Genomic DNA, 25,719 nt, shown 5'->3' on the forward strand with positions numbered 1-25,719 from the left:
ACGGAATTATTTTCATGGACATCTTCGCAGACCAGCTCTGCCACTACAAGGACATCGTTGAAATTAGGACTACATGTGTGATCACCAACTCAAGCAAGCAATTGTACTTCATTATACAAAACTATCCTCACTACGATAGTGGTTCTGTGTTAGTCTAGACGGGAAAACAGTGGGTCTCGTCATACTCAAGTACGTTATCGCTCGACCGTCTTACACCCGTGGACCGCAACAACGCCGAGCACTTTCCGATGCGATGACACCGAATTTTAAGTACCATATCATACTTCTGGTCTAGCTCAGGGGCTATGTCTTGTCTTGAGAAGAGTCCTCAAGCCTATCTACAGAAGTATATAAGAGTGATCATGATGGTCAGGTATAGGGTATTCAAGGCTCACGCGAAAACCTACTACTAATATTTCCTACCGCACAACTCCACTCTTTAATCTTAATCCAACTATGTCACTCTTTTTATCAAGCTTGCTTCTCGCCGGTACGGCCATGGGCGCTCCTTTGCAGCCTTCCTACCCAATCTTTCCCAACGCGACCATCACGACGCCCTTGAACGGCAAGTTACCTAGCCATGCAGTCGAAGCAACTTATGCCGATCCTAACATATCATTCTCCAGGCACTATTCCTTCTCCTCTTCAGCCTGGCATTGTATCCAACTGCGATGAATTCTACCTTGTAAAGCCCGGCGACATCTGCGTCGACATCGCCAGCGCAAAAGACATTCCTCTCGAGGACTTCCTCGCCTGGAACCCGCAAGCCGGCGACACATGCGCCAACCTGCTAGCCGATGCCTACGCTTGTATTTCCGTAACCGGGCACACTCCTACACCTACGAAGCCGTCAAACGGGATCGAGACGCCGAGGCCCATTCAGGACGGCATGGTGGACAACTGCAACAAGTTTCATTTTGTGGAGAGTGGTGAGACCTGCCCGGCTATCCAGGAGGAGTATGAGGTTAGCCTGGAGGACCTTGTCAAGTGGAGTGAGTATCCCCGCGTTCTGAACACCGCGCTGAAGATGATGGCTAACGTTGTGTGTGCGTGTGCTTAGACCCTGCGATCCAGGATGACTGCACACTCATGTGGGCAAACACGAATCTCTGTGTTGGAGTAATCGCCTAAGCTTTGTTCTCGATGGTGTTCGCTTCTGTGCTGCCCTGAGAAGCCGCGCCCTGCCCATGACTTCGGTCTTGGTTTTGGAGGCTCCAACTGCCTGGGGTTGTGGTCTTATCAAGCTCTAGTATTGGGGACAGCTATTTAGTACAGTTTGATTTTGTCCGCCGCGGAAATTACTCAATCTAATGTAATGTTTGGTCTACTTGGAAGCGTACGCCTGCCATCCTCTCACATTTGCATCTAGAATGACGGAGATGAATGCGGACGGTTTGTGAATCCAACCGGCAGAGGCCACCCGAAATAGCATATGTCATAGCCAGCTTCGCCAATCTGACCGATCTCTTCCAGTCGCTACAGTTCGTCTCTCGGTTCGGGCCCTTCGTGACGACACCACCACGTCGAATTACCAATCGAAACAACAGCATGTTCCACATCGTGTACTAACAGCTCCTTCATGCGCTTGTGGTTTACGCTGTCAGGTGCATCTCTTTGACGCAGGATGTGGGCAAAGTGTTCGAACTCCTCTGGATCTCTCACATGTGTCTCTAGCAATACCTTCCACTCCCGTCGATCTGACCAGGTCCCTGGAACGAGCATATTGTAGATACGGCCAACAGGAATACCTTGCGGGAAGTAGAACTGGTCTCTGAGACCAGTCTCTTCAGCTTCGTCTGGGGAGCGAAATACAACCCAACCCCCATACAGAGTTGTGATACATCCGGCTGCATAATGTTGCTCCGCGCCAACGAGCTGCAAGCAGTTTACCAGTCGGCCTGATGCTGAGACTAATGACATCGACCTCCAACTCGCTCCCTCGCGAAGGTATTTTGCGCGCGTCGCCAGGTTAGACACCCAAGGGAGTGCTGTATATGGTACTCATGACTGCCTGGTACCCGGCTGATACTGTGAGCCAACTGCAGAACCATCCAGCACCGCGAAGAATTGCGACTTAAGAAGTCATAAATGGCGAGGCTATAGTTCCCCGGAGTCTCTTCGAGCATATCTGTGACGATCGCCTCGAAAACTTTACGAGTCCGGCGTGCGATGAAGAGCGATAGAAGATTTGTGTTAACAACTTTGAGATATTTCTCCTGACGTGAGTAGAACTGCGCGTAGATGCTCTTGAATGACCGAATCGCTTTTGGCTCGAGAAGGTGGTCGGCGTTCGAACGTAAAACGTAGTATTGTATTCACCACGTGTAGAAGAGGTGATGGTTCTAAGGTTGTGGGTGGCTTGCCTATCAGAAGATCTGAAACTTAGGTACTGTGATAGCCCAGTGTCAACGCATACGGATGAATATGTCTTCATTTATGCAAGCGCGACCTCTAGTTGGCACGAATAGGACCTACGTTCACTACTGGCGACCAAATTTGGTCAGGTTACAATGTATCGAAGCTATGGTATAGCTTGTAAAAGGCATCGTTTACAACGGTTGTTGCACAAAGTTCCAAAGTTCGCTCACTAGCATCGTGACCAACGTACAACAAAATGCGATAACCGCGAAATTACATCGACCGCTACTCGCGACATGATCAAATCTCACCATCCATTACACAACGTTGCTCAGTCTCTCGGATTGATCTAGATCAGTTTCAAAACCTGCTTCGGCGCAGCAGTATCAACGCTTTAGCACAGCTGCACCCACCACGGGACCGCCCATCAATACTCCATCGTTAACTCTAGAACCCGGTCTCTGCCCTGTATCACTTGCTTCACGGCGTGGTTACCTCATGGTTAGTGTAGAATAGGTGTATACCAGTTGCGGATACATGATACCGCCCGAAGGATGATACCGAGATCTATTGTGGAGACTGAAGTGCTACTGTCCCAATAGAAGCGCATACATGGTCTTTCTTATCAATGCAATAATCTGGTAGACTTATGGGGCACGGTTATGCTTCCAAATCATGCGCTTTAGAATTATGCAACTGCGGGAAGCTACGCGGCTGGAGTCGATGATCTTCAATTCGGTTCTTGTCATTGGTAGGTTGCGGCGGGCTAGATCAATGACGCATGCAGGAAGGCCTTCCGGAGCAGCTCCCGACAACACAACACACGCTTGAACCTCAAAGAATTGGAATCATTGATGTGCTACCCCGCATGATCTAGAGCCATTCTGTCCGCACTGCAACATGGGGAAGTCGCAGTTGTCGGCGAGGCGGAAGCTTGATGCTATTGCGGGGTCGCCACGAGGACTACGCTGGTGACTTAAGTAGGGTATCGTCCGTTTGCGAGCATCAGAGAGAAAATTACTATCACCTGGTAAGCATGAGTGGAACCAAAATCGAAACATGCCCCATGGGCTACCATCGAATCGAGAACATTCACAACGGCAAAGTAGCCAGCGGTACGATCAAAGCTGGTGGACAGGACAAAAAGGCTCCTGGCACATACATCAAATGGGATGCGCCAGGTGTTGAAATCATCCCAGATGATGAAGAAGAGAAGATTAAGGAGGTGTCTGCTCAGTTCAATCGTTTTCAGATGATGAACTTCAATGAGCATATGCATTGTTTGAGAGGCACACATCTGAAGACTCAGGGTGTAAGTACCTTCTGAAGCTTCCTCCAGATAATTGATGTGCTAACCTGTGCAGTGCGTTATGGGCAAATTCACCGTCCATGACGACCTCCCGGAGCACCTCGCCCAAGGCATGTTCGCCAAACCTGGCACCTACGATGTAATCATGCGCTACTCGTCTCTGACACCCAAGATCTTACCCGACAACCTGGCAGCACCGCGCGGCATTGGCATGAAGGTCTTCGGCATCGAGGGTGAGAAGATCTGGGGAGAAGACAAGAAGACGCAAGACTGGACCTTCAACAACTACCCAGTCCTAGAACTGCGTGATCCCCAAACCACATATGACATCGCCGACGCATTGGAAAGGAACTGGAACGACCTTCCCAAATTTGCAGACGAGCAGAGCAAGAGAGTAGACGCTGATGTCGCAACACTTGGAGGACAATTACCAAAGCAGCACATGGTCGCCATGCCCGAGTACTCCCAATCAGCTTACCGCCACGGCGCCTACGTAGCCAAGTACGGCGTCTTCCCTGCTAGCAAATTCCAAAAGGACTTAGAGCACACCGAAGTCAAGGACTCAGACCCCATCAATATCCTCTCCCAAACCCTCCGTACACACCACCTCAATAACACCATAACCTACAGCTTTTGCGCACAACTCCTCCAGGACCTCACAGAACAACCCGTCGACGACATCGGCATTGAATGGGATCCAAAGAAGTATCCGTTCGAGCAAATCGCCACTATCGAATTTGCGCCGCAGGACTCGTGGCTACCAGAGTTTAGGACATGGTGGGATGATCGCATTACGGTGAATAGTTGGCATGGGTTGAAGGAGCACCAGCCGCTAGGAAGCACGAATAGGATGCGCAGGGTTGTTTATGCGGAGAGCAGGAAGTTGAGACTGAGGGTTAATGGGTATAAAGAGGAGAATTACGTGGAGCCGGAGGGGCTGGGCGATGTTCCAGGGAAGGGGCTGGAGGCGCCGCAGTTGAATTTGAAGTATCAGAGTGCTGTTACTACTGCCGAGGTGGCATGATGGATAGCTTTGTGATTGGTTTGTTTTGGGGGTTGCTTTTTCCCAAATGTACATGATGTGTTGTCCCGGACATATGCGCGGTTTCTCGGGTGAAGTCTGTCCAATGCATGAATAGCCCCGATTTATCACCAGCTCTACTAAACTAAATGATTCTAGTCGCGCTTCTAGCTCCGATGACAAGCACGAAGCGGGCTACAAGGTACAGATATGATACCCTTGGTGGCGGCTCCCCGCACATGCGCGTACTAGTTACATGAAGCTAACCCACTGATCCAACAACAACAACCTTTAGGGTCACCCACAACAATCTGTAAAACATAACAAACATTCTACGTGCGAGACCGTGAGTTGAGCTACAACTTTCAGATATGCGATATCCTTCTTTGTCCTTACTTACGTGTGGGGTAGTCTACATCTGGGCGGCAACCACAACCGCTAGTATCATCAACATATTTCCTCACATCAGGATGTCGTCTAGTGAACGAATGGTGAGAATCCGAGCTTTGCTATGCTCTATGTACTCTGCTGTTGAACTAAGAAGACTAATACGGTGAAGGCTTATCCCTACGGCAAACCTTACTCAGCTCCCTCGAATGGTACACACCACGACGAGAATAAACTCTGGATGCAGATACAATATGAAGCTTATGTTGATGGCATCGACCTAACAGTATTACCTTTTGCTAAAGAAGCGATTGCGAGTATCGCTTCGCTAGCTAGTAATGTGGTGGATATGCAAGAATTCGATTTTTCCACTTCAAAGAGGATTGATACACATACACAGTAAGCCTATATCTAGCCCAACCCAATACAAGCGATCCATGTGAAATGAAAACTTACTAAAAAACCCTCGATAGCCCAATCCCGGACTGGTTCCGGGCTCTTGAACTTAACGCTGCAGGCCGAGCAACACCGTCTTGGAATGTATCATCTCACCTCAAGTTTATGAGCGAGCACAGCATCGCCCATTCTGTACTTTGCATCTCTACACCTCAATCCAACGCCTTTTTGACCGAGAGAGATGAGACACTAAGGAAGAAGAAGACGCTTGCCCTTGCTCGTTTACTCAATGTCTTCGCTGCGGAACTTTGCAGAATCTATCCGGAGAGATTTAGCTGGCTAGCCATTATGCCGTTACCTCATGTGCAAGAGTCGATTACAGAATTGAATCGGATGTTCGCCATGGTGGGGAGACAGCCAGTGGGTGTCGGTGTGTTAACGAACCACGAAGGGTTATACCCAGGAGATGAAGCCTTCGATCCGCTCTGGGAGTTTCTCCAGGAAAGAGCTGGGAAAGATGGGGGAAATGGTAAAGAGGTGGTCTTCGTGCATCCCACGGAGCCCATCCTCAAGCTCGACGATGGCCGGTTAATAAATTCCCGACCATGTAAGTTCTTCTTCTTTCCCCTCGAACGCTGTTTTGTAACAGGCAATTAATCGGAATACCTACACCAGCACCCCTGCGCTCCGGCCTCGGGGAATTCTACTTCGAAACCGCCCGCGCAATTTCTAGTCTAACAGCCTCCTCCACCATCCTCACCTATCCCTCTCTCCACTTTCGCATCTCCCACGGCGCAGGCGCTTTCCCCGATATCTCCGAGCGCTTCCTCCTTGGCTTCCCCAACATCTCCTCCGCAGCCAGGGAAGCATACAAATCCCGCTTTTGGTACGATAGTGCAGGTCCTGTGTGGCCGAACCAGATCAAAGGATTGACGGACGGGATGGGTATTTCGATTCGTCAGATGGTGTTTGGGACGGATTACCCGTATGGGATTGGGTTTTGGAACGTGGATGACAATATCAATGGATTGGCTTGGTCGGGGGAGTTGGGACTCGAGGAGAAGGAGATGGTATTTTGGGAGAATGCGAGGGAGCTGTGGAGAGGGAAGATTGGGGTGTTGGATCGGATGGAGAAGTAGAGGTCAGGGATGGATGATTGTGTTTCGTGATTGGTTCTGTGCATTATCAAATCGTGGTTGGATTGAGCTTTGATCAATTACCCCATAGTGTTGATGAAACGATGTGTAGTCAACTGTGGGTTGAACAGTTTGGGGGTATAACACCAGAAGGAAGCAGTGAGCGGCTTTAAAGGTTGTGCGTTGAGGCAAGGAAAACGCGATGAAGACCTAATGGCGATCCACCAAAAAGGTTCTGGTCAAGGGCGGTTGGCGACGTGGCATGTTTTCAGCGATCGTAGTAGCCGTTCTTGAACTTCTCGCATTCGCGAAACTGGACTTTTTGGATTACTGTATGAAGTTTGCTATCGGCAATGTTGCTTGTAGAACGGGGCGGGAATAATTCCCACCCAATTGATGCGAAGCCATAAACCTTGCCGGTTAGCCGCGGGGCGGTTTAGTGTGTAAGGACCGAATTTGTTAAGACAGCAACGACCCCGCCGCGACATCCGCCACATTCACGACAACAACTCGCCAGAAAGCGTACAGATGAGAATGCGTTACAACACTACGTCGAATTACTATGAGGAAGAAGACTACAGCGATGTATTGCATATAGGAAGACTAGGTTGCACACGCAGGACAATTCTGACGCCCCAGAGCGACAGGATGTACTGAGTCGTGCAGGAGGCTGGAATTCGTTCAGCCTCATGCATGGACACTATAGGTAAATTTTATACTTGACGTTCCACAACAACCCGCACTAATCGATGATTTTGTAGAAAACCCTGATGCGTGTCGCAAGTCTTCTGAGCGAGGCCCCGGACGCGATCGCCCGGCGCTTGCCGATGGACCGGGGCTGTCCACCGACTCCATATTACCAGCGAAGGCAAACATCAAGAGAAGGTCAAGATGAGGCAACAGGTCATTTTACGATCCATTCTAAGACAGCTCCTCCGCCTGCCTAGTCCGCCAGCCAAAGCCAGATCACTATGACTTCAGCCTTTCGCATTTCGGCAAACGTCGAGGGGATGACGCTGATGACAAAACCCCAAACCATCGGGCGATTTCCAATCAACCTCCAGCCGCGGAGTGCATGAGCATAGACGTCGTCCGAGCCTCAGATGAAGCAAACCGACTACTGCTGCCGAATGATTGGCGAGACTGCCTTACATAAGGCTGGCAGGAAGAGTTTTGCTCCACCATGTACTAGCGCGAATTGCGTGATCGCACGTCTTCACCCCCAACTATCGCACCTTGCGGAGATGGGTTACAAAGCGATCCCGATGGCGGCGCCCAATATATACTCGAGGCCGTGGTCGCTCTCCCTCTTTCCACCTCCAGAACCCCACGATTGATAATAGTAGTTTCTTTTGGGAAGCCTCCTTCAGACACCAAACCACAAAGACATTCTGCTTCTGGCTTCTCCGCACGTGCTTGCCATACCCCAAACTTCCGCCACACGATCTTGAAGATGTCGTCACCATTGTTCGCAAATGTCGACTCCTACAAGCAGCCTACACTCCGTGAGGAGTCAGGCTATGCTTCAGCCGAATCCAGCCAAGAGAGTCTGCCCGAAGTTTACTTCGCAAAGCCTCACTTGAAGTTTATCAACGCTCAGCTACAGAAGCTCGAGCCTCAGGGTATGTGGCAGTGGTTCGTTCTTGGAAAGCTTCATGAATTGACTTGACGTAGACATCCTTCGATGGGCCATCACATCTCTGCCTGGGCTATTCCAGACTACCGCCTTTGGACTTACTGGCCTCGTTACTGTGGACATGCTTTCGAAGCTTGATGGACCGTTGAAGCACAACATCGACTTGATCTTCCTGGACACCCTTTACCACTTTGATGAAACATATGCCCTTGTCGACCGGGTAAAGAGGCGATACGGAACACCAGTACACGTTTACAAGCCTGCTGGGTGCGACAATGTCAACGACTTCACTACCAAGCATGGCGACAAGCTTTGGGACACCAACGATGAACTCTATGACTACGTTGCTAAAGTAGAGCCTGCCGAGCGTGCCTACTCTGAACTTCAAGTCAAGGCCGTCCTGACTGGTCGCCGACGCAGCCAAGGTGGAAAGCGAGGAGACCTAGACATCATCGAGATCGATGAGGCTGGCCTCATCAAGATCAACCCTCTAGCCAACTGGAGCTTCGCCCAAGTAAAGGAATACGTTGACGCCAACGACGTCCCATACAACGACCTTCTCAACAGGGGTTACAAGAGTGTTGGGGACTGGCACTCTACACAGCCAGTGGCCGCTGGAGAGGATGAGCGCTCAGGACGCTGGAAGGGCAAGAACAAGACCGAGTGCGGTATTCACAACCCCAAGTCACGATACGCTCAGTTCCTCCAAGAGCAGGCGATGAAGCAACAAAATGAGGATCTGGCCAACAAGCTGCAACAAGTCTCTCTGAACGTCTAGTTTACTGGGCAACGTCATATTCTCGTTTACATGTATCGCATTAGCATCGGCGTTTGGGTTGTTCCTGGGTCAGGGCATAGCGTGGGGTTTGGGACATCGTAGTATTGGGTTTGCGGAAGCCGCTTCCGATGATGTATACGGGGCCGAGATACCACCGATATACGAGCCAATGAAGCTCAATCATGAATCAAACGAATATCAAGCAAAAGCGCTAGACCTGTCATATACGTGATGTGTTCCTGAAAATCGCTAAAGCGCATCACATACTGCAGGACGTAGTACTGCATCTCCGCTCCACTCACGTCACCGTGGTTACTTGACCCAACGAAAAGCCGGGCAAGACAGGCTCCAAGTATCGCGTGCAATTGCGCAATCGCTTCCAAGATCTGCCGACCCATACAACAACCCGCTTTGTACTCTAGTCTCTGCAGCAGGAAAAATCCAGTGAAGCCTATGGTCAACAAGCGGAACTTGGATCCTTGGAGTGTCCGTAGAACCCGGGGAATAAAAAGGTCTTTCCCTCCGGTCCCATTTTGTAGTTCTTAGTCGCGCATATTTCTTTTTGAGTGACCCAAAACATCCTTTGCGAAGCCAGCCTAGCATAGCCAGGAACGATATCAAGTCTTCGCCGACATAATTCAAGAGATTCTTGTCAAATCCTTTATCCCTCAAATACCTTGTAAAGATGGCGAACGCACCCCATGGTGAGTTGACCGGCAAACCCGCTGAAATCGATAATGGATGCTGACGGCAGGTGACAATAGGCGGCGTCCTCAAGGACCTGATCGCACGCGATGCGCCCCAACGCAAGGAGCTCTTCGAAGAGGCTGAGAAGCTTCCCGCTATCGTTCTATCCGAGAGGCAGCTTTGCGACTTGGAACTCATCCTGAACGGTGGTTTTTCACCTCTAGAGGGTAAGTCGTCATCCCGCCGCGCTAGGCGAGGGGCACAGAAGCCGCCCCTCGTGTTTGCGATGTTTGCAGCAACACGACCCCTGACAACACCATGCAGGTTTCATGAACCAGAAGGACTACGACGGCGTAGTTTCCGACAACCGTCTCGCTGACGGCAACCTCTTCTCTATCCCCATTACGCTCGATGTCTCGAAACAGACCATCGATGAAGTTGGTGTGAAGCAGGGAGCTCGCATCGCCCTTCGCGACTTCCGCGACGACCGCAACCTCGCCATCATCACCGTCGACGATGTATACCAGCCAGACAAGGAGAAGGAGGCCAGGCAGGTCTTCGACAAGGACAACGACGTAGCACACCCTGCGATCAAGTACCTCTACGAGACCGTCAAGGAGTACTACGTCGGTGGTAAGCTCGAGGCCATCGACCGCCTGGACCACTACGACTATGTCGGTCTCCGGTATACGCCTGCGGAACTGCGTCTGCACTTCGACAAGCTTGGCTGGTCCAAGGTCGTCGCTTTCCAGACGAGGAACCCCATGCACCGCGCTCATCGTGAGCTGACTGTCCGCGCTGCTCGCGCTCGCCAGGCCAACGTTCTCATCCACCCTGTTGTTGGTCTGACCAAGCCCGGTGACATCGACCATTTCACCCGTGTCCGTGTCTACCAGGCGCTGATGCCCCGTTACCCCAACGGCATGGCCGTACTTGCTCTTCTGCCTCTTGCTATGCGTATGGCTGGTCCTCGCGAGGCGATCTGGCACGCCATCATCCGCAAGAACCATGGTGCGACCCACTTCATTGTCGGTCGTGACCACGCTGGTCCGGGCAAGAACTCCAAGGGTGTCGACTTCTACGGTCCGTACGACGCTCAGGATGCTGTCGAGAAGTACAGGGATGAGCTCGGTATCGAAGTTGTGCCTTTCCTCCAGATGACCTACCTCCCCGACTCTGATGAGTACAAGCCCAAGAACGAGGTTGAGCAGGGTGTCAAGACCCTCGATATCTCCGGAACTGGTACGTTACCTCTTGTTCCGACTCACTCACGGATTGGAAACTAATGCAGTGAATAGAGCTCCGCAAGCGTCTCCGAACCGGCCAAGAGATTCCCGAATGGTTCTCTTACCCCGAAGTCGTCCGCGTCCTCCGCGAATCCCACCCTCCTCGCAACCAACAAGGTTTCACTGTCTTCCTGACAGGATACCAAAACTCTGGCAAGGATGCCATCGCACGCGCTCTCAACGTCACCCTCAACCAACAAGGAGGTCGATCCGTCTCCCTCCTTCTTGGTGACACCATCCGCAGTGAACTCTCCAGCGAGTTGGGCTTCAGCCGATCCGACCGTGATAAGAACATTGCCCGTATCTCCTTCGTAGCCGCCGAGCTCACCAAGGCTGGTGCGGCAGCTATCGTCGCGCCCATTGCTCCTTTCGAGGACTCAAGAAAGGCGGCCCGCCAGACTGTAGAGCGATACGGATCCTTCTACCTCATTCACGTCTCTACCCCGCTCGAGCACGCCGAGAAGACCGACAAGCGTGGCGTATACGCCAAGGCGCGTGCTGGTGAGATCAAGGGTTTCACCGGTGTTGACGACCCATATGAGGTGCCTGCCAACGCTGATCTGACTGTTGACCTGTCGACCACCAACGTCAGGACAGCGGTTCACCAGATTATCCTGCTCTTGGAGAGCGAGGGTCTTTTGACACAGTTGTAGATATGGGGAAGATAATGTTTTGGAACATTGATGCATTGAGGGTAACATTTTAACGGATTATGATTTGATGGATATGGTGTTGGCCTGGCTTTAGAATTGCCTGGTTTTAAGACGCACAGCATAGACGATGTGATCCCTAGACATGAGGTTTAGACGATTGTTTACGAATAGCAACAGAGCTGCTTACTTGATTTGGAACATGCGGAGCAACTCGATAACCGATTTCTGATGCCAATGTTGATGTGATAATACTATACTACAGTTTCGAAGAGTGCCTGCGATTACTCGAAGCTGGCCATAACGTAGGTATGCCATGGAGTATACCATGCGCAATATCTCCCTAAGCCGGCCCCGCTATACCCCGGTATCCATCTCCATCTCCATTCTCGGACAAACGACACAGCAGCAACAGCAAGCCCCCCACCAATCACAGCAGTGAACTGCGCATCTATCACGGACATCAGTATACGTCCCAAACCACCAATACAATCAAGCGTTCAAACAAAAAACTTACCATTCGTAGGCGCCACCGCACCCGTAGTCGCCGTAGGACTCGGACTCTCCGCCACCCTCTCAGAGATACTACTCGTAGCCGATGACAACGCCGAAGAAAACGCCTCGGAGGCAATTGACGAAGCCGCTGACTGAGCGGCTGAGGTAGCTTCTGCGGGAGCTTGCGTTGAGGTGTTTAAGGTGTTTCCTGATGCTGTTGTTTCGGCTTCGGAGATGGCTTAGTCTTGGGTGAGGGTGAAGGGGAGAGTGGTGAAGATGGGGAGGAGCAGGGTGAGCATGTTGAAGGAGCGCATTACGATGGTTGGTGAGGAGTAAAAATGGATGATTGCGAGTTATTGTATTATTTCACCGGTCGATGGACATTGGTACATACTGCATATACATAGGGACATGAATTGAGTTGAGTGTTGGTATATATCAACGCTTACTCGTACATATATCTATATCCTTGAATCTATTCTTCCTAACCAAGATCGCCAAATAATTCGTCGTATCCTATCCCGTCGCCTCCCAATACAAGTCCAAATCCAGCTTCCATGACTCTGCGTCCCCCAAACCTAATCATTCATAACGCACAACCTACCTGCATGTCCTCAGCCTCTTACCTCAAATCTTCAGAACAGCAAGCCGTAACACCTCTTCCAAGCGCAGAATTAATCTTGGATGACGATCTATTTGCGGCGAAAAGGTTCCGTGGTTATGGTGTAGGGTTCAAAGGAGCCATAGATGTACAAGTACGGAAGAACATGTTTTGATGCAGCGCTGTTCTACAACTCGGAGTATTAGGGGAGCTAGCAGCGGATCGAGGAACGCGTGTGGTGGTGTGGATTGTAGATCGAGGAAGTGATGCAAGTAATGACGTTTGAGGGGTCCGCGGAAGCTAGTGTGGCGTGGGAGGCTGGGATGGTTGCTTCTTTTTACGGGACCAGAATTTGGATCGAGATTTCTTTAGAATTTCAGAAATCAAAGTGTATGTGTATCATTATTGTATCGCCTTTCGTATGCTGCATATTTTGTGATGGGTAGCGTATTACGGCGTTGTTGAGGAAGTCGCAACATTTCCAATCCCTTGACATCACTCCAACATCGCCCTTACTTCTACGCGTAACATTACTCTTCTACATGAACGCGTTCAAAGCCACACCACCAACACCAAACAGCGCAGCATATTTTACCTCTGCAAAACGTCAGCCTTTCTATTTCTAGGAGATGCACCACGATAATCGCGACTCCCAGAAATGACTCACCATGAGCATTTGCACCGCCCGTACTAGTCGCCTCAGCCGAAGCAACAGATGCCGAAGACGCAGACAGAACCGACGCAGCCGAAGAGTAGACTGTAGGATTGATAGCACCAAGGCTACTAGAAACACCAGCCGGTATCTCTTGCGCGGTGGCTAGTGCACTGAGTAAGGCGATGAGGATGTATAGTGGTTTTGTGAACATAGTTGCGAGATGCGTCCGAGGAGTAGTATTGGTGATTATATATTTCAAATTTGGGCACGGCGTTGAAGGAAGTGCAGAAGTCAAGTAAACGATCATGCGAACTGCTACTCAATGGAGCCAGTGGCTTTACTATATTTATCAGTATGTCTTGTTACTACTGCCATGTATGACGCAGACGGCATAATTCATCGACATGTTAGTCCTCCCATACATGATGCTTCTTCTTTACGGCCTTCATATTTCGGTGAATATGGTTAGCAAGCTTCCTAGTGCGGAATGGTTATGTGGCTAGCGCGGATCTAGGACGATGTCGAGATGTGCTAATGACGTGGTTAAGACGGAACTCGGTCCTTGGGACAGGACAACTCACAACACAGGGATAGGTATATTCCGACTTGTTCTGAAGAGAGTACGTATCTCCGGTATACTTGGCTGGGACATGGACAAACAAGTTGAAAATCATCTAGCATGGCGTCACTTGCTGCCACAAAGTCATATGTACATGGTGAGAACATCAAAGTATGAAGTAGCCGATTCGATATCTAGGCATCCATGCTCTCTTTTCTCACATCTATAATAACGACATAAAATACCACCATCCCTTCACGTCTCACCATTCACCAATACCTAGCACACGCATCTTCAACTACTCATTTTCCCCATCCCCAACGTCCCCTCAGTGGGTTGGTGATACCGCATCCTTGTCCAGCCTTTTCCTGCACCTTAGCTGCCTGTGGCGACTTTGCTCCTGCATCCGCCACAGCTCCCTTCGCTGCTCCACCAGACGTGGGCCCAAAGTTCGTCATAACTGCACCCAGCGGTTTCGCTGCTGGTGCCGGCGTTTGCTGTTCCTGCTGTTGTCAGAGCCTTCTTACTGTTCACTCGCCTGCATAATAGTTGTTCGACGAATCTGCTGCACCGGAGATAGAAATTCAGACTCATCTCGATAGGTTGGCGATAGGTTGGCGATAGGTTGGCGATGGCGTAGTGATTCGACGTATTCTTTCTACCGGAGAATTAAATACAGGTTCCTCGATTTCGATAAGCGGCGGCTGCTCAGGGGCTTCGGATTGGGAGCGAGTTGCATCGTGTTCAAGCTCTTCCTTATCGATGACTGGTGATGGTTCGCGAGATGCCTCAGGCTTGTGCAATGCGGTCATAGTCCTGCGCATGCCTTGTAAGGTAGGCAAGAACTTAGACTCATCTTGACCTTGAATAAGTGGCGACTGTATGTTTCCTCCCGCTGCTCAGAAGCTACCACAGTAGCCATCTGGTGGATTGGTTGTACCAAAGACTGAAGATCATGATCTTCTTGCTTCCCGACATTTAGTGACCGTGTACTTGCTCACCGTTGCCGAGTAGATGATATAATGATCTTCCGGCGAATTTGTTGTACTGAAGGTAATAGTTCCGGGTCTTCCTCTTCAACGAGAAGCTGAGATTCCGGCTCCGAAAGGCTAACAATACGCTTAGACTTTTGCATCGTATGTCTTCCCCAAGGAATTCTATCCGGTTCCGCAAGAACTGTAGTCGTCCCAGGAAGCGTACTTGCTCTAATCTGCTGGATATGGAAGCAACTGGTGATGGAATTAGTTCCTCGGCTTGTACTGGTGGCGGCGTTGCAGATGTATCATATCCAGACGACTGCTGTGTAGGCGGTGTAGGCTCACGCGCTGGCTCGCTTACGGTCGGCTGCCCTGAGCGCATCATATTCCGGCTTCCTTTTAGACATACAATTTACCGCCTCTATCGAAGACAGTGTGAATAGTCTTGGAGACGCGCTTGCGACAATTTTTAGCGACGACGACGAATCTGAAGACCTCGTTCGACTTTTGGGTTTGCTTGACGAAAAAGCAACCTCGATTCCAGAAGGACTTCGCCGCATTTGAGAGGCAAGCTCGTCAGGCAATATAGCCTCAGACGACACAAAAGAAAACGTCCCTGCAGCTTTCTCCATAGGTTTAGAGTCGTGGGGTAGAACTGAAGATCGCCGTCGGGTAGTAGAACGCTGAGGACCCTGTAGTTCTTCTGTCTCTGGGCTTGGTAGCCGACTTGCGCAAACGGGAGAGAAAGTTCCTGCGGTATTCTACGAGGCAGAGGCGATACGAACGATGATCGACGGCGATTAACAGCGCGTTGAATCTCTTGCAGCTCCTCCATTTCTAGATCTGGTGGAAAATCTTGATCTCCTTCTCGGAAGCCTGTCAGAGGGACACTGATCTCGTTTTCATACTCTAGCCGGAGCGTTAACTGTCTCGACAGCAGTATGGCGGAACGCCTGACCATAGCCCATCATCACAGTTCCACTTTGAATCTACTGCCAAATCCTCTGCAGTCACCCTCCGTACAGACGGCATTGAATTAGTCCTTTGAGAAACAGCTGAACGCCCGACCAGTACGCGGTTAGGGTTTTGCTCTCGGAATTTAGACTCAAGCGACGTCCAGACTCAGTGACCTCATCATACAGGTCTTTATTCGGCTCACTAAATCCGGAAAGCGACGAATTCAGGCTGTTGTCGTCGTTGTAAATGTCTGTCGTAGTTTGGTCGTATTGTTGGTCTGGTTGAGTCCCGTGTAGCTGCTCGATCTGAGAGTTATCACTTGTTCCATACTGTGGGCTTGTATCGCGCCTCGTTTATCGGCTCGACATGCTGATTCAGCTCCTCAACGTCGCTAGTCTCATTAGCAGGTTCGTATTTGGTCTCTGCCAATGTCTGCAGGATGGCAGTGGTGGAAGCAACAGCAGCCAGGAGCTCGTTTCTCGCCACTTAAAGCACCTCCTAGATTTCCTCTGGCGAAACTTCTTCAACTTAGTAGGGCTCTCGAGTCGCAGATGGAGGTTCTTTCGACTGGGTAACGATACGAATGAGTGCGTAGCTAAGCCTTCTCTGATCATTACTGTCGTCAATCATGCTGAGCATTTCCTCACCGGCAAAGTCGACTGGTTAAGACCTCGACCATGTGAGCTTGCTTGGAACACCAATGGGTTCTCGGCCGAGTATGCGCTGTACGATGTTGGTGACTACCTCTCCCTCATAATCGTCTGGGTGGTTGACTTCAAGATCTTTAATGACAGCATCGATAAATCTGTCCATCTGCCACGTGGATGTAAGAGAGAAACCAGTGGGGACATCGTCAGGCATAGGATGCATGGTTCCAGCGGACGATACATTCTCGTAGTAGTTCTGAGTAGCATTTGAGTCGACGGGCGTAACATCGTGCCATGTAGACTTTTGTGAGACACCAGTAGGAGCTTTGCTGAGTACACACTGTACGGGTTCGACTACGGTGTCATCCACCGGAAACTCACACTGCAATGTGGCTGTGCGCAAAATGATAGTAAGGACTATAGTGAGCATGCATTGCACCGATTCGATAAGGGCTTCTCTCTGCAACGTGGATGTATGCGAGAGGTCCATAGGGGCTTTACTAAGTACACGTTGTACAGGATGTGCGACTGACTCATCCCCTTGCTCGGTCTCTTGTTGATTCTGGAGCTGGACGTTGAGATCTCCAGCAATGGAATCCAATTCGTCCATAAGCTGCTCCCGCCCCTCCGAAAGCTCGATCAAGTGTCTGCGTGTCTGCTGTAGCCAGCTGTCCTCGGTAAGCGGCTCTTCATCATTCGCCTTGTCCTCTGTGGCTTCGAAAGAGATGTCTGAATTATACGAGACAGATTCCGTACATACTTTCGTAGGGAGCGTTGCGAAACATGTTGTCGTCGGTTGCGGTGGGTCTTCGCTCAAGATCAACTCCGAGATCATCGGCTGCAGAGTTGACCAGGTCGACGAGGTCAGGTATTGACTGCAATGCTTCGCGCAAGCTGGAATGAGGATCGTTGAGGTTTGGCTGCAGTTGCCCGGGAGATCCCACGTTTAGTATCTCCGCTGCGTTAGGTGGGACGTATGGACAAGGAGTGAGCCAGTCGTTATCTCGTCGACAGGATGTTTGTGCTGGCTGACAAGTTGCTTGATAGTGCTGTCCACAAGCGCCGTTGGCCTGACATCGCTGAACAAGATCTCCAGACATTCGTCGAAGCTGATCAAAATTCGGTCGACTGTTCTTGATATTACTGATGACAGACTGCACGGTGTTCGCATGCTCTTCTAGAATGTTGCCGATGATATAGCTCAACTCTTCAGCAAATTTATCCCCACACTTGTCGTATGGTATGTATTCGGAGTGATGCTTACGACGTCTATGTCTACGGCCGACGTCATTGTTGGAGGGTTTCGAAGAAGAGGTTGTGGAGGTTAAGGATCCGGATATGCCTCGTCTGCGTATCAGCCGTTTTGTAGTTGGCAGTTCTTCAGGCGGTGGTGCTCGACCTGAGCATTGCCGACATATCTTCTTTTGTGCATGATCGCGATGCTCGCTTTTGCCCATGTACGAGAAGTGACCACAAACCCGCTTAGTCCAGTTACCAGGATCTCGCAATGGCTTGCTGGTTCTGTTCGTGCCGTTTGACTTTATCCTTGCACCAGGAAACCCAAAGTCTTGCGTGACGCGCCGTCCATATCCTTGTCGGTTGTCAACATCGTTCGGAACTTCAATCTCGTGATACCTCTCTTCTACACCAATGTTGGCAGTTAGGATTGAGCTTGAGATAGTACTTCGTCGAGAGAGACTGAGGTCACTTGCTCCATCGTGGCCAAGGCCCATTGACACGATCTCTTCCGCTCGTCTGCGAACACTGACAGACTTTCCAAACTGATGACGAGGAACTGTGGCACCCGTGCTCGGAATCCACTCTACGACACGATCGACGGGTCCATTCGAAGGACTACCAGTCTCAGTCAATGGAGCAGTGTGTGATCCACTGCGCCTGAGCCGTTTAGGGAAAGTTTCCTGGTCTTCCTCGAAAGTTCGTCGAAGAACCCGACCAGACTTCGCACCTCTACCTTCTTGTTGCGAATGAATATTGGAGTTCTTGGCTTCTTTGGACTCAGCAGCTGGCACTGAACTACGGGTGGATAGACGTCTCACAACTTCGGAAGCGGGATCTGATTTATCAACTGATCTTGGCTCTCCCATGGCAACGAGCGGCTCATCGGGTATGCTTTCTTGCACAGAGCGGACACGAGCGGTTTGTAGATTAATACTGGAAGGTTTGGCGTGTCGGGTTACGGCTGCAAAGATATCTGTAGACCTTCGGCGACCGATGGACTCTCGCTCAATATCATGCTCGTATTGCTCCTCGTCATCAGGCATCTCTGCAGGTGTTGCTCTTCCTGTTGTAATAGTACGAGCACATTCGTCAGGGGCACCTTGTTTGGATGGAATCACGGACTGCACAGACTCGCTGGTGTCGTCAAGGTTCGTTGGAAAAGGCAAAAGTTCTCCGAGTTCAGGAGTTGTCTCTTCGGGGGTGTAGGACACCTTTGGACTTGAAACATGGGCAGGTGGTTCATGAGAGACACTTCGTGGCCGAGTTTTGGGTGCGAAGCTCCTCGTGCTAGCGCCGGTTGTTGAAGGTGGAAGCAGAGCTGTTGACGAGTAGTGAGAGGCTTTCGTCTCGAAGAAGTTTTTGGCAGAACGAACTGACTTCGGAACTTGTGGTTGTCTCAATGACGGAGGTGCCGTCGGTGGGTCGCATCGTTCCGGCTCTTGGGCTAGAGATCGTGTCTTGAAGTCAGAAGGAAGTGACAGACGTGATCGTGAATCGATATCGGAGCCAGCTTGGGAAGGCGGTACAGCTGTTCTCGTCACTGCCTTGGGCTCCCGATGAGGTTCAACCCTGTCAAGGACCTGGCCATAGGGGTTCCTGCCCTGTAGATAGGCGGGCGTTTTGCGGCCAGCTGGAAACGGTTGAGGTTCGCTTGAAGATTGTGGGAGCGGCAAAGCTGATGGGTTACTAGAGCTGCGACTGGATATTGCGTGTGGTTGCTTTACTTCCTTGGCTTCCGGTATCGTGACAGGAGCTTCAAATCTACCCTGTCTAGTATTTATGCTTGATGGTTGTTGGCTCTGCTCGCGTGGTCCCGTAATGGTAGCTCGGGACGTAGAACCTGACATAGGTTGGTCAAAGCCTCGGGGCATGGGACGCTAGGTTATCAGATGATACTTTGCCGATGTGAGAACGGTAATGTTGTGGATTGAGGTTGACTGGTGATTGTATGTAAGAAGAACTGAGATCGCTGTGGAACTGTAAAACACGCTATAAAGAAGTAAGACGAAGTAAGACAGGATGCAAAAAAAGGTAAGACAAAGCGATGGGGCTATAAAAATGAAGGTAATGTGTAGCTCATAGGGTTGCTGGTGGATCCAAGTGCACTCAATCCAGGTTATAGAGGAAGACGGTCAAGAGAGGCGGGACTGCAAGAGGTTGGAGGTGTTTTGGTCACCTCATGGAGCTCCTTCTATTCTTTGGGCACGGAAAGCACGCATGCTCTGCACTTGCTACTATACATACCACGCATGCCGTACTCAAGGAACGCTATTTAGACATTTACTTCAACGCAGCCTGGAGGCTCTCAAGGACCTATGTCATGTCAGTACTTCTTGCTTAGCCACGCCCATGATACGCACCTCAAGCTCGATCTTAGCCTCAGCAATGTCAGCCTCGCTACCACTTCCGCTGGCAATCTTCTGTGCCTCGCCGATCTGGTTCCTGACAGCCTATCTCCACGTCAGTCGCTATTTCCCCAATTCCGTGTATTCAGTCATACCTCGGCGCTGAAGTCCTCCAATGGGTAGCCCTCGACAGCGTTGATGCTGAGGACGGAGTTTGGCTGCACAACGGCAAATCCACCAGAGAGGAAGAATTGCTTGCTGCCGCCCTGCTCCTCGATGATCTCGACTAGGCCGGGCTTCAGCTGCTCAATGGAAGCAACGTGGTTGGCGAGAACACCCATGTCACCAGTTTCCGCAGGGAGGTTGACCTGGACACTACAAAAGGTCTCATGTCAGTATTCGCGTTTTCGCATTACGGGATCGGCCGGGGTCTCGAGAGACATACACGTCCTGGGACTTGTAGATGGACTATTGGCAATCAGTTAGCCTCATATTTCCAATGATATGTCCAGCCAAATGTATCCTCTCAGGCTTCGCGACGGCTGGTATGGCGTACCTGATGCGGGAGAGCTAGGGAGAGCTTGATCTTGTCGTTGGCGACTTCGGCGTATCCTCTGCGCTGGATGGGGCGGGCAATGGCAGCGGGCCTCGCGCGGAGGGCGGCTCGGGCGATGCGGAGAGAGCTCATGATGGACGAAGTGGTGGGGCAATGGCAATGCGTGTCGGAAGTTGGATGTTCTGCGAGGTTGAGTTTCTGCGGCCCCGGGCACTTCTCGGGATTAACCGAAAAGGTACCGCCAAGGCGGTTAGCATCATCACTGACTATCTTGAGCATCTGAACTTTGACAAGGCAATAATACGAAGAAGTTCTTTTCCTATGAGTTCTGCCCTAGTCATACCACACTTTGAAGAAATATATTATGTTATGTTTTATAGTATATTGCTCCATTACACAGCGTATGCCTTGAGGGTGAAGCATAGGTGCGATGGGACTTTTGGAAAACGAACTTCTTCGTACGCAAGGGATTGGTGCTAGACTCACGTTATGACTCAGCTTGTAAAATGGGGCTTGGTATAATGAGGTGTATGTATTCAATAACTCCGGGGTATCTTAAGTGCAAAACGCCCATTCCAAGACTAAGAACTTGTCCAGCCCGTTACGCTTTACGAAAGTGATGCTTTCTGTTACTCGAAAGTTGCGAAGATCAATCGTCGTAGAACTGCTGTGGTGCGGCCATACTCATCCTTAACTGCCTCTCCCTCTGCTTCGCTTGTAACTCCAGCGTCTCAACGGCATAGCTCAGCCTATCCTTCTTCGCCTTCAGTGTCTTCATCCTCAGCTCTTGCTGAGCGCTGATGGTCTTGCCTCCGCCTCTCTGAGCAGTTCTACTTGCTGGTCTAGAGCCCGATCCACCACCGTTGTCACGTCCAAGCCTGCCATCATTTAGGTCGCATTTCGCTATGAGGGACTGTTCGCGCCGCTCCAGCTTGTCTAGGTAGTTCTCGACGCGCTTGAGGAGGTTGTCGACTTCAGGGCGGATTTCTGAGAGGAGTGCTGATTGCGCAGTCTGGAGGTCGGATTCAGATATGAGCTCGAAGTGCTACGATTGAAAGGTCAACCTGGTGAATGCAACTTGGTACTTTGACTTTTACGCACCCGTGTCGTCTGCAGTACTTTGGCCAGTCGAGGAAAGTCGCTCACACCTTGGTCCAGTATGTTGATGGATGAATCGAGTAATTGCATGCTACTGCGCAGCGAGCCCACGCAACCTTCCAACGCCATGATGCAGGCGGATCTTGAATATCACAAGCAAGAACCTATGGCGGTGAGTTAAGTGGAATGTCGCGGGGCTGTTACTTGGGAGTTGTAGGATCCGTGCGCAGACGCCAAGCATATCGAAGTTCCGGTCGTTCGGCTTGAAAGCTCAACCTCCATCACCGTCATCCCTCGCCGCAACCGTCAATCAATCCATTGCCCCTCCAACACAAGTCACAATGCCTCTTCTCGGAAGGAAGTTCCCGGCGCAGATCGGTATGCTCCCCTGCACCGCGCGGAGAGTGGAAGATGAAGCTTGAAAAGATGGCTAACCAAAGACCTACAGCCAAGCCCATGTGGCCCTTCTACGTCTCCGGTACGTTGCGCGACCTTGCTTAGGCCTAACAAGGCTTGGGGAAACTACAATGGGCGGGATTGAAAAGAGCTGGAGAACACGGGGAACGGAAGGCTAGCTTTGTGGGGATAGGATTAACAGAAACACCAGGTCTCGTCATCCTCTACGGTGTCAACTCTGCCGCCAACGCCATGGGCCAGGGTGCGTAATCTCTACCCGGAAGACTCAGCCGGCCGACTTGATCCATGTTCGCAAACTGACCAGGACAGCCGACGAGTACAAGAACGACCCGCGCAACCCAGCCGTCAAGAACCAGGCGCCGAACCACTAAGCTTGATGTTTCGCGATACGGGGAGCGGTCTTTGGGCATACGAGTGCCATGAGAGGCAGTGTGCAATAGCCGCGGGGAGGGAAGATCAATCAAGATCTCTTACTGAGATGGCTGTATAGACTTTGGCAAAATCAACCCCATCACGAACATAGCATTGCTCTTATTCTATTGTTCTGGTTCTGGCTACGTGAGTGTTCAAGCTTACACCGAAGCGCAGTGCGGATGCAGACAGCGTTGCCGAGTTCCTGGAAAGCGTCTTCTGGTTCCGACTAGAAGCGTTCAAAAGATGCGACAGGATGTATACCATCTAGCCAAGCAATGTGCAGACGCAACTCAAGCGTGGTTCGTCTAGTATAGCACATTCGATCGGCCTGCATATGTAGATAGTCGTAAAGAATCTCGCAAATGTGACATCACAACGAGACAGCCGGGAGACAATGTTGGGACCGATACTTTCCTTTGTTCGGTATCCAAAAGCACCTCGCCGGGTGCTACCAGGCCATTGAACAGTCTTCTAGATGTAGATGGGAGAGTCTACATGTGGTGGTTGTTAGATTCAGATGATGAAACTTGCGTACACGAAGCGATGATATGCCTCACCCATCACGTTGCCTGAATCGTGATTTTGTCTACAGAGTCACTGCCTGACAGCCACCCGAGCATCGTAACGAGGCATATTCGGACCGTAGCCTTTTCTAGAACGTCGGTTACGACAGCTTTTTATTCTAGCAGCGGGACGGCGTCTGCAGAACATTCTTGGTGAAAGTCAAATATAGCGCAATCGATGCGAGAACTATTTGAGAAGCATTTCAGCTTCGGGCATGATGCATAAAGGGGTAGATCTGTGGCTCAGTTGCATGATGCGGCCGTCAGGCGACGGCATACGAAACGGGCAGCCGCATTTTGGCAGACACACCCTGGCCATGTGCGGAATCGCAAGACGCAAACGGTACTGGTCTAGGTAGCGATTCCTTTGGGCGGCTCAGGGATCAGATTTACGGTCCGCAGGCTTGATACACGGCGGCGGGCAACAGTGAAAGAGCTCGTCTAGCGCGCCAAGCAAGGTGGCCGAATACAAGGCAGGTGGTGCTTCTGCGTCCTCTCCGTCCGCGTTCCTTTGATACAGCACCACGATCGCAGTGTGCTTGTTCGACGAGGCTTCTCTGCTGTTCTGTGCCCTGCAGCTGCCTTTTTGCGTCCTTTTGCCATAATTGCAAACATCGCCCGCTCTCCAGCCCGCTCAAAAACCCCCCCGGCGTCGTGATCCGTTGGGCTCATTCACGCCCTACAGTAAGTCCTGCCCAGCTCATCAGTCGGCTCCGCCCTCTGCACCCCGTGCCCGACTTATCTCTCTCACCACAACGCACCTGTATTGCTGGCACTTCCTTTACCTGTCGGTCAACACGCTCTACTGTCCCTCTTAGCGTTTCTCGGTTGCCCGTTCCGCTTACTCACCGCCTTGTTGGCTAAAGCCTCATACTGACCGGTCCACCGCAGCAGGCTGATCCTCAAAACACCACCACGCCCCCGTTGTCACAACAGACGACCCACCCCCTCAACACCATCTCCTCCACCACAGGCCAACCTCCTCAAGGTTGAAGCTACCGCAAGCATGACGACAATGGTACACTCCGACCCCACTTACCGTCACCATGGCGAACAAGCTCGCTCGTCTTTGCAGCACTATGGGCTAACACCGTAGCAGGACCTCCGCGTCGGCAACAAGTACAGAATCGGCCGCAAGATTGGTAGCGGCAGTTTCGGTGACATCTACCTCGGTATGTCGTCGCCGCCCACCGCCCATCATCTCCACCACCAGCTCAGCTGACGTCTACAGGTACCAACATCATCTCCGGTGAGGAGATCGCCATCAAGCTCGAGAGCGTCAAGGCCAAGCACCCCCAGCTTGAGTATGAGGCCCGCGTCTACAAGTCCCTCGCCGGCGGCGTGGGTATCCCCTTTGTCCGTTGGTTCGGAACCGAGTGTGACTACAACGCCATGGTCTTGGACCTGCTCGGCCCTTCCCTTGAGGACCTCTTCAACTTCTGCAACCGCAAGTTCTCCTTGAAGACTGTCCTGCTCCTTGCCGACCAGCTCATCTCCCGCATCGAGTACATTCACGCCAAGTCCTTCATCCACCGCGATATCAAGCCCGACAACTTCCTCATGGGCATTGGCAAGCGCGGCAACCAGGTCAATGTCATCGACTTTGGTCTGGCCAAGAAGTACCGCGATCCCAAGACTCACTTCCACATCCCTTACAGAGAGAACAAGAACTTGACTGGTACTGCCCGTTACGCCAGTATCAACACTCACTTGGGTGTCGGTACGTATCCTCCGTCTCATTCGACTCCCTAAGCTAACATCTGCAGAACAATCCCGCCGTGACGACATGGAGTCTCTCGGCTATGTTATGCTTTACTTCTGCCGTGGATCCCTTCCCTGGCAGGGTCTTAAGGCGGCCACCAAGAAGCAGAAATACGACCGCATCATGGAGAAGAAGATGACCACCCCCACCGAGGTTCTCTGCCGTGGCTTCCCCAACGAGTTCGCCATCTACCTCAACTACACCCGCTCCCTCCGCTTCGATGACAAGCCCGACTACTCGTACCTCCGCAAGATCTTCCGCGATCTCTTCGTCCGTGAAGGCTTCCAGTACGACTACGTCTTCGACTGGACCGTCTACAAGTACCAGAAGAACGCCCAGGCCATCGCCCAGGCTGCCAACCAAGGCCAGGGCGAGGAAGACGACAAGGGCCGCGGACGCCATGTCACCACCACTGCTGCTGCCAATGCTGGCACGGCAGCTGGCACCAAGCGCGGTCCGGTCAACGCACGCCAGGAGGGCACCGGAATGTGAGTTCGTTATATCTGATCCTCGTAAGGGACCCTCTCCTTTGCGTTTGGTGTTGAGAACGCTTAGCGCGGGGGGCGCCAGATACAGATCTTACTAACCTTCTTCTTTCTTTCAGGCAGCTTCGTTCGGCCAATAAGCGTGGCGGGGACCAGTATGCATCTGGTTACTGATTTGATGCGGCTTTCGATTCGTCATCTCAACTCTTGCGTGACCGCTTCTTCTGACTCGGCTCCGCACACACAACGAATGGGAAATGCGGCATTGCCGTCCTGGCAACATTGTGGACGGCGTCGCTCCTTGA

General features: G+C 51.3%; 10 protein-coding genes across 10 annotated transcripts; 6 read left to right on the top strand and 4 right to left on the bottom strand.

The window, feature by feature from the left end:
• Positions 1-580: 580 nt before the first annotated feature.
• ALTATR162_LOCUS8373 (uncharacterized protein) lies at positions 581-1,060 on the top strand (the record flags this gene model as incomplete). Its single annotated transcript, XM_043316003.1, has 1 exon — positions 581-1,060. The coding sequence occupies one exon, from the start codon at positions 581-583 to the stop codon at positions 1,058-1,060; it is 480 nt and encodes a 159-aa protein (XP_043171938.1).
• A 2,334-nt stretch (positions 1,061-3,394) lies between these two features.
• On the top strand, positions 3,395-4,691 carry ALTATR162_LOCUS8374 (uncharacterized protein; the record flags this gene model as incomplete). The annotated part of the gene is made up of 2 exons (XM_043316004.1): positions 3,395-3,670; positions 3,723-4,691. 2 exons carry the CDS (start codon positions 3,395-3,397, stop codon positions 4,689-4,691), a joined length of 1,245 nt encoding a protein of 414 aa, XP_043171939.1.
• Positions 4,692-5,873: 1,182 nt separating this feature from the next.
• Positions 5,874-6,610, top strand: ALTATR162_LOCUS8375 (uncharacterized protein; the record flags this gene model as incomplete). Its single annotated transcript, XM_043316005.1, has 2 exons — positions 5,874-6,078; positions 6,147-6,610. The coding sequence occupies 2 exons, from the start codon at positions 5,874-5,876 to the stop codon at positions 6,608-6,610; spliced, it is 669 nt and encodes a 222-aa protein (XP_043171940.1).
• A 1,450-nt stretch (positions 6,611-8,060) lies between these two features.
• Positions 8,061-9,021, top strand: ALTATR162_LOCUS8376 (uncharacterized protein; the record flags this gene model as incomplete). Its single annotated transcript, XM_043316006.1, has 2 exons — positions 8,061-8,229; positions 8,282-9,021. The coding sequence occupies 2 exons, from the start codon at positions 8,061-8,063 to the stop codon at positions 9,019-9,021; spliced, it is 909 nt and encodes a 302-aa protein (XP_043171941.1).
• Positions 9,022-9,706: 685 nt separating this feature from the next.
• On the top strand, positions 9,707-12,295 carry ALTATR162_LOCUS8377 (uncharacterized protein; the record flags this gene model as incomplete). Its single annotated transcript, XM_043316007.1, has 7 exons — positions 9,707-9,725; positions 9,786-9,935; positions 10,033-10,950; positions 11,007-11,643; positions 11,910-11,953; positions 12,051-12,110; positions 12,171-12,295. The coding sequence occupies 7 exons, from the start codon at positions 9,707-9,709 to the stop codon at positions 12,293-12,295; spliced, it is 1,953 nt and encodes a 650-aa protein (XP_043171942.1).
• Positions 12,296-13,278: 983 nt separating this feature from the next.
• On the bottom strand, positions 13,279-13,606 carry ALTATR162_LOCUS8378 (uncharacterized protein; the record flags this gene model as incomplete). The annotated part of the gene is made up of 2 exons (XM_043316008.1): positions 13,279-13,337; positions 13,408-13,606. The coding sequence occupies 2 exons, from the start codon at positions 13,604-13,606 to the stop codon at positions 13,279-13,281; spliced, it is 258 nt and encodes an 85-aa protein (XP_043171943.1).
• A 2,945-nt stretch (positions 13,607-16,551) lies between these two features.
• ALTATR162_LOCUS8379 (uncharacterized protein) lies at positions 16,552-19,645 on the bottom strand (the record flags this gene model as incomplete). Its single annotated transcript, XM_043316009.1, has 2 exons — positions 16,552-17,249; positions 17,296-19,645. 2 exons carry the CDS (start codon positions 19,643-19,645, stop codon positions 16,552-16,554), a joined length of 3,048 nt encoding a protein of 1,015 aa, XP_043171944.1.
• A 409-nt stretch (positions 19,646-20,054) lies between these two features.
• On the bottom strand, positions 20,055-20,807 carry ALTATR162_LOCUS8380 (uncharacterized protein; the record flags this gene model as incomplete). The annotated part of the gene is made up of 5 exons (XM_043316010.1): positions 20,055-20,087; positions 20,135-20,224; positions 20,275-20,494; positions 20,565-20,587; positions 20,676-20,807. 5 exons carry the CDS (start codon positions 20,805-20,807, stop codon positions 20,055-20,057), a joined length of 498 nt encoding a protein of 165 aa, XP_043171945.1.
• A 517-nt stretch (positions 20,808-21,324) lies between these two features.
• Positions 21,325-21,902, bottom strand: ALTATR162_LOCUS8381 (uncharacterized protein; the record flags this gene model as incomplete). Its single annotated transcript, XM_043316011.1, has 2 exons — positions 21,325-21,720; positions 21,777-21,902. The coding sequence occupies 2 exons, from the start codon at positions 21,900-21,902 to the stop codon at positions 21,325-21,327; spliced, it is 522 nt and encodes a 173-aa protein (XP_043171946.1).
• Positions 21,903-24,173: 2,271 nt separating this feature from the next.
• ALTATR162_LOCUS8382 (uncharacterized protein) lies at positions 24,174-25,421 on the top strand (the record flags this gene model as incomplete). Its single annotated transcript, XM_043316012.1, has 4 exons — positions 24,174-24,185; positions 24,267-24,339; positions 24,399-24,887; positions 24,934-25,421. 4 exons carry the CDS (start codon positions 24,174-24,176, stop codon positions 25,419-25,421), a joined length of 1,062 nt encoding a protein of 353 aa, XP_043171947.1.
• Positions 25,422-25,719: the final 298 nt, after the last annotated feature.

Source organism: Alternaria atra (assembly GCF_907166805.1).
Source record: "Alternaria atra isolate CS162 genome assembly, contig: 29, whole genome shotgun sequence".
In the NCBI taxonomy this organism is placed as follows: domain Eukaryota; kingdom Fungi; phylum Ascomycota; class Dothideomycetes; order Pleosporales; family Pleosporaceae; genus Alternaria; species Alternaria atra.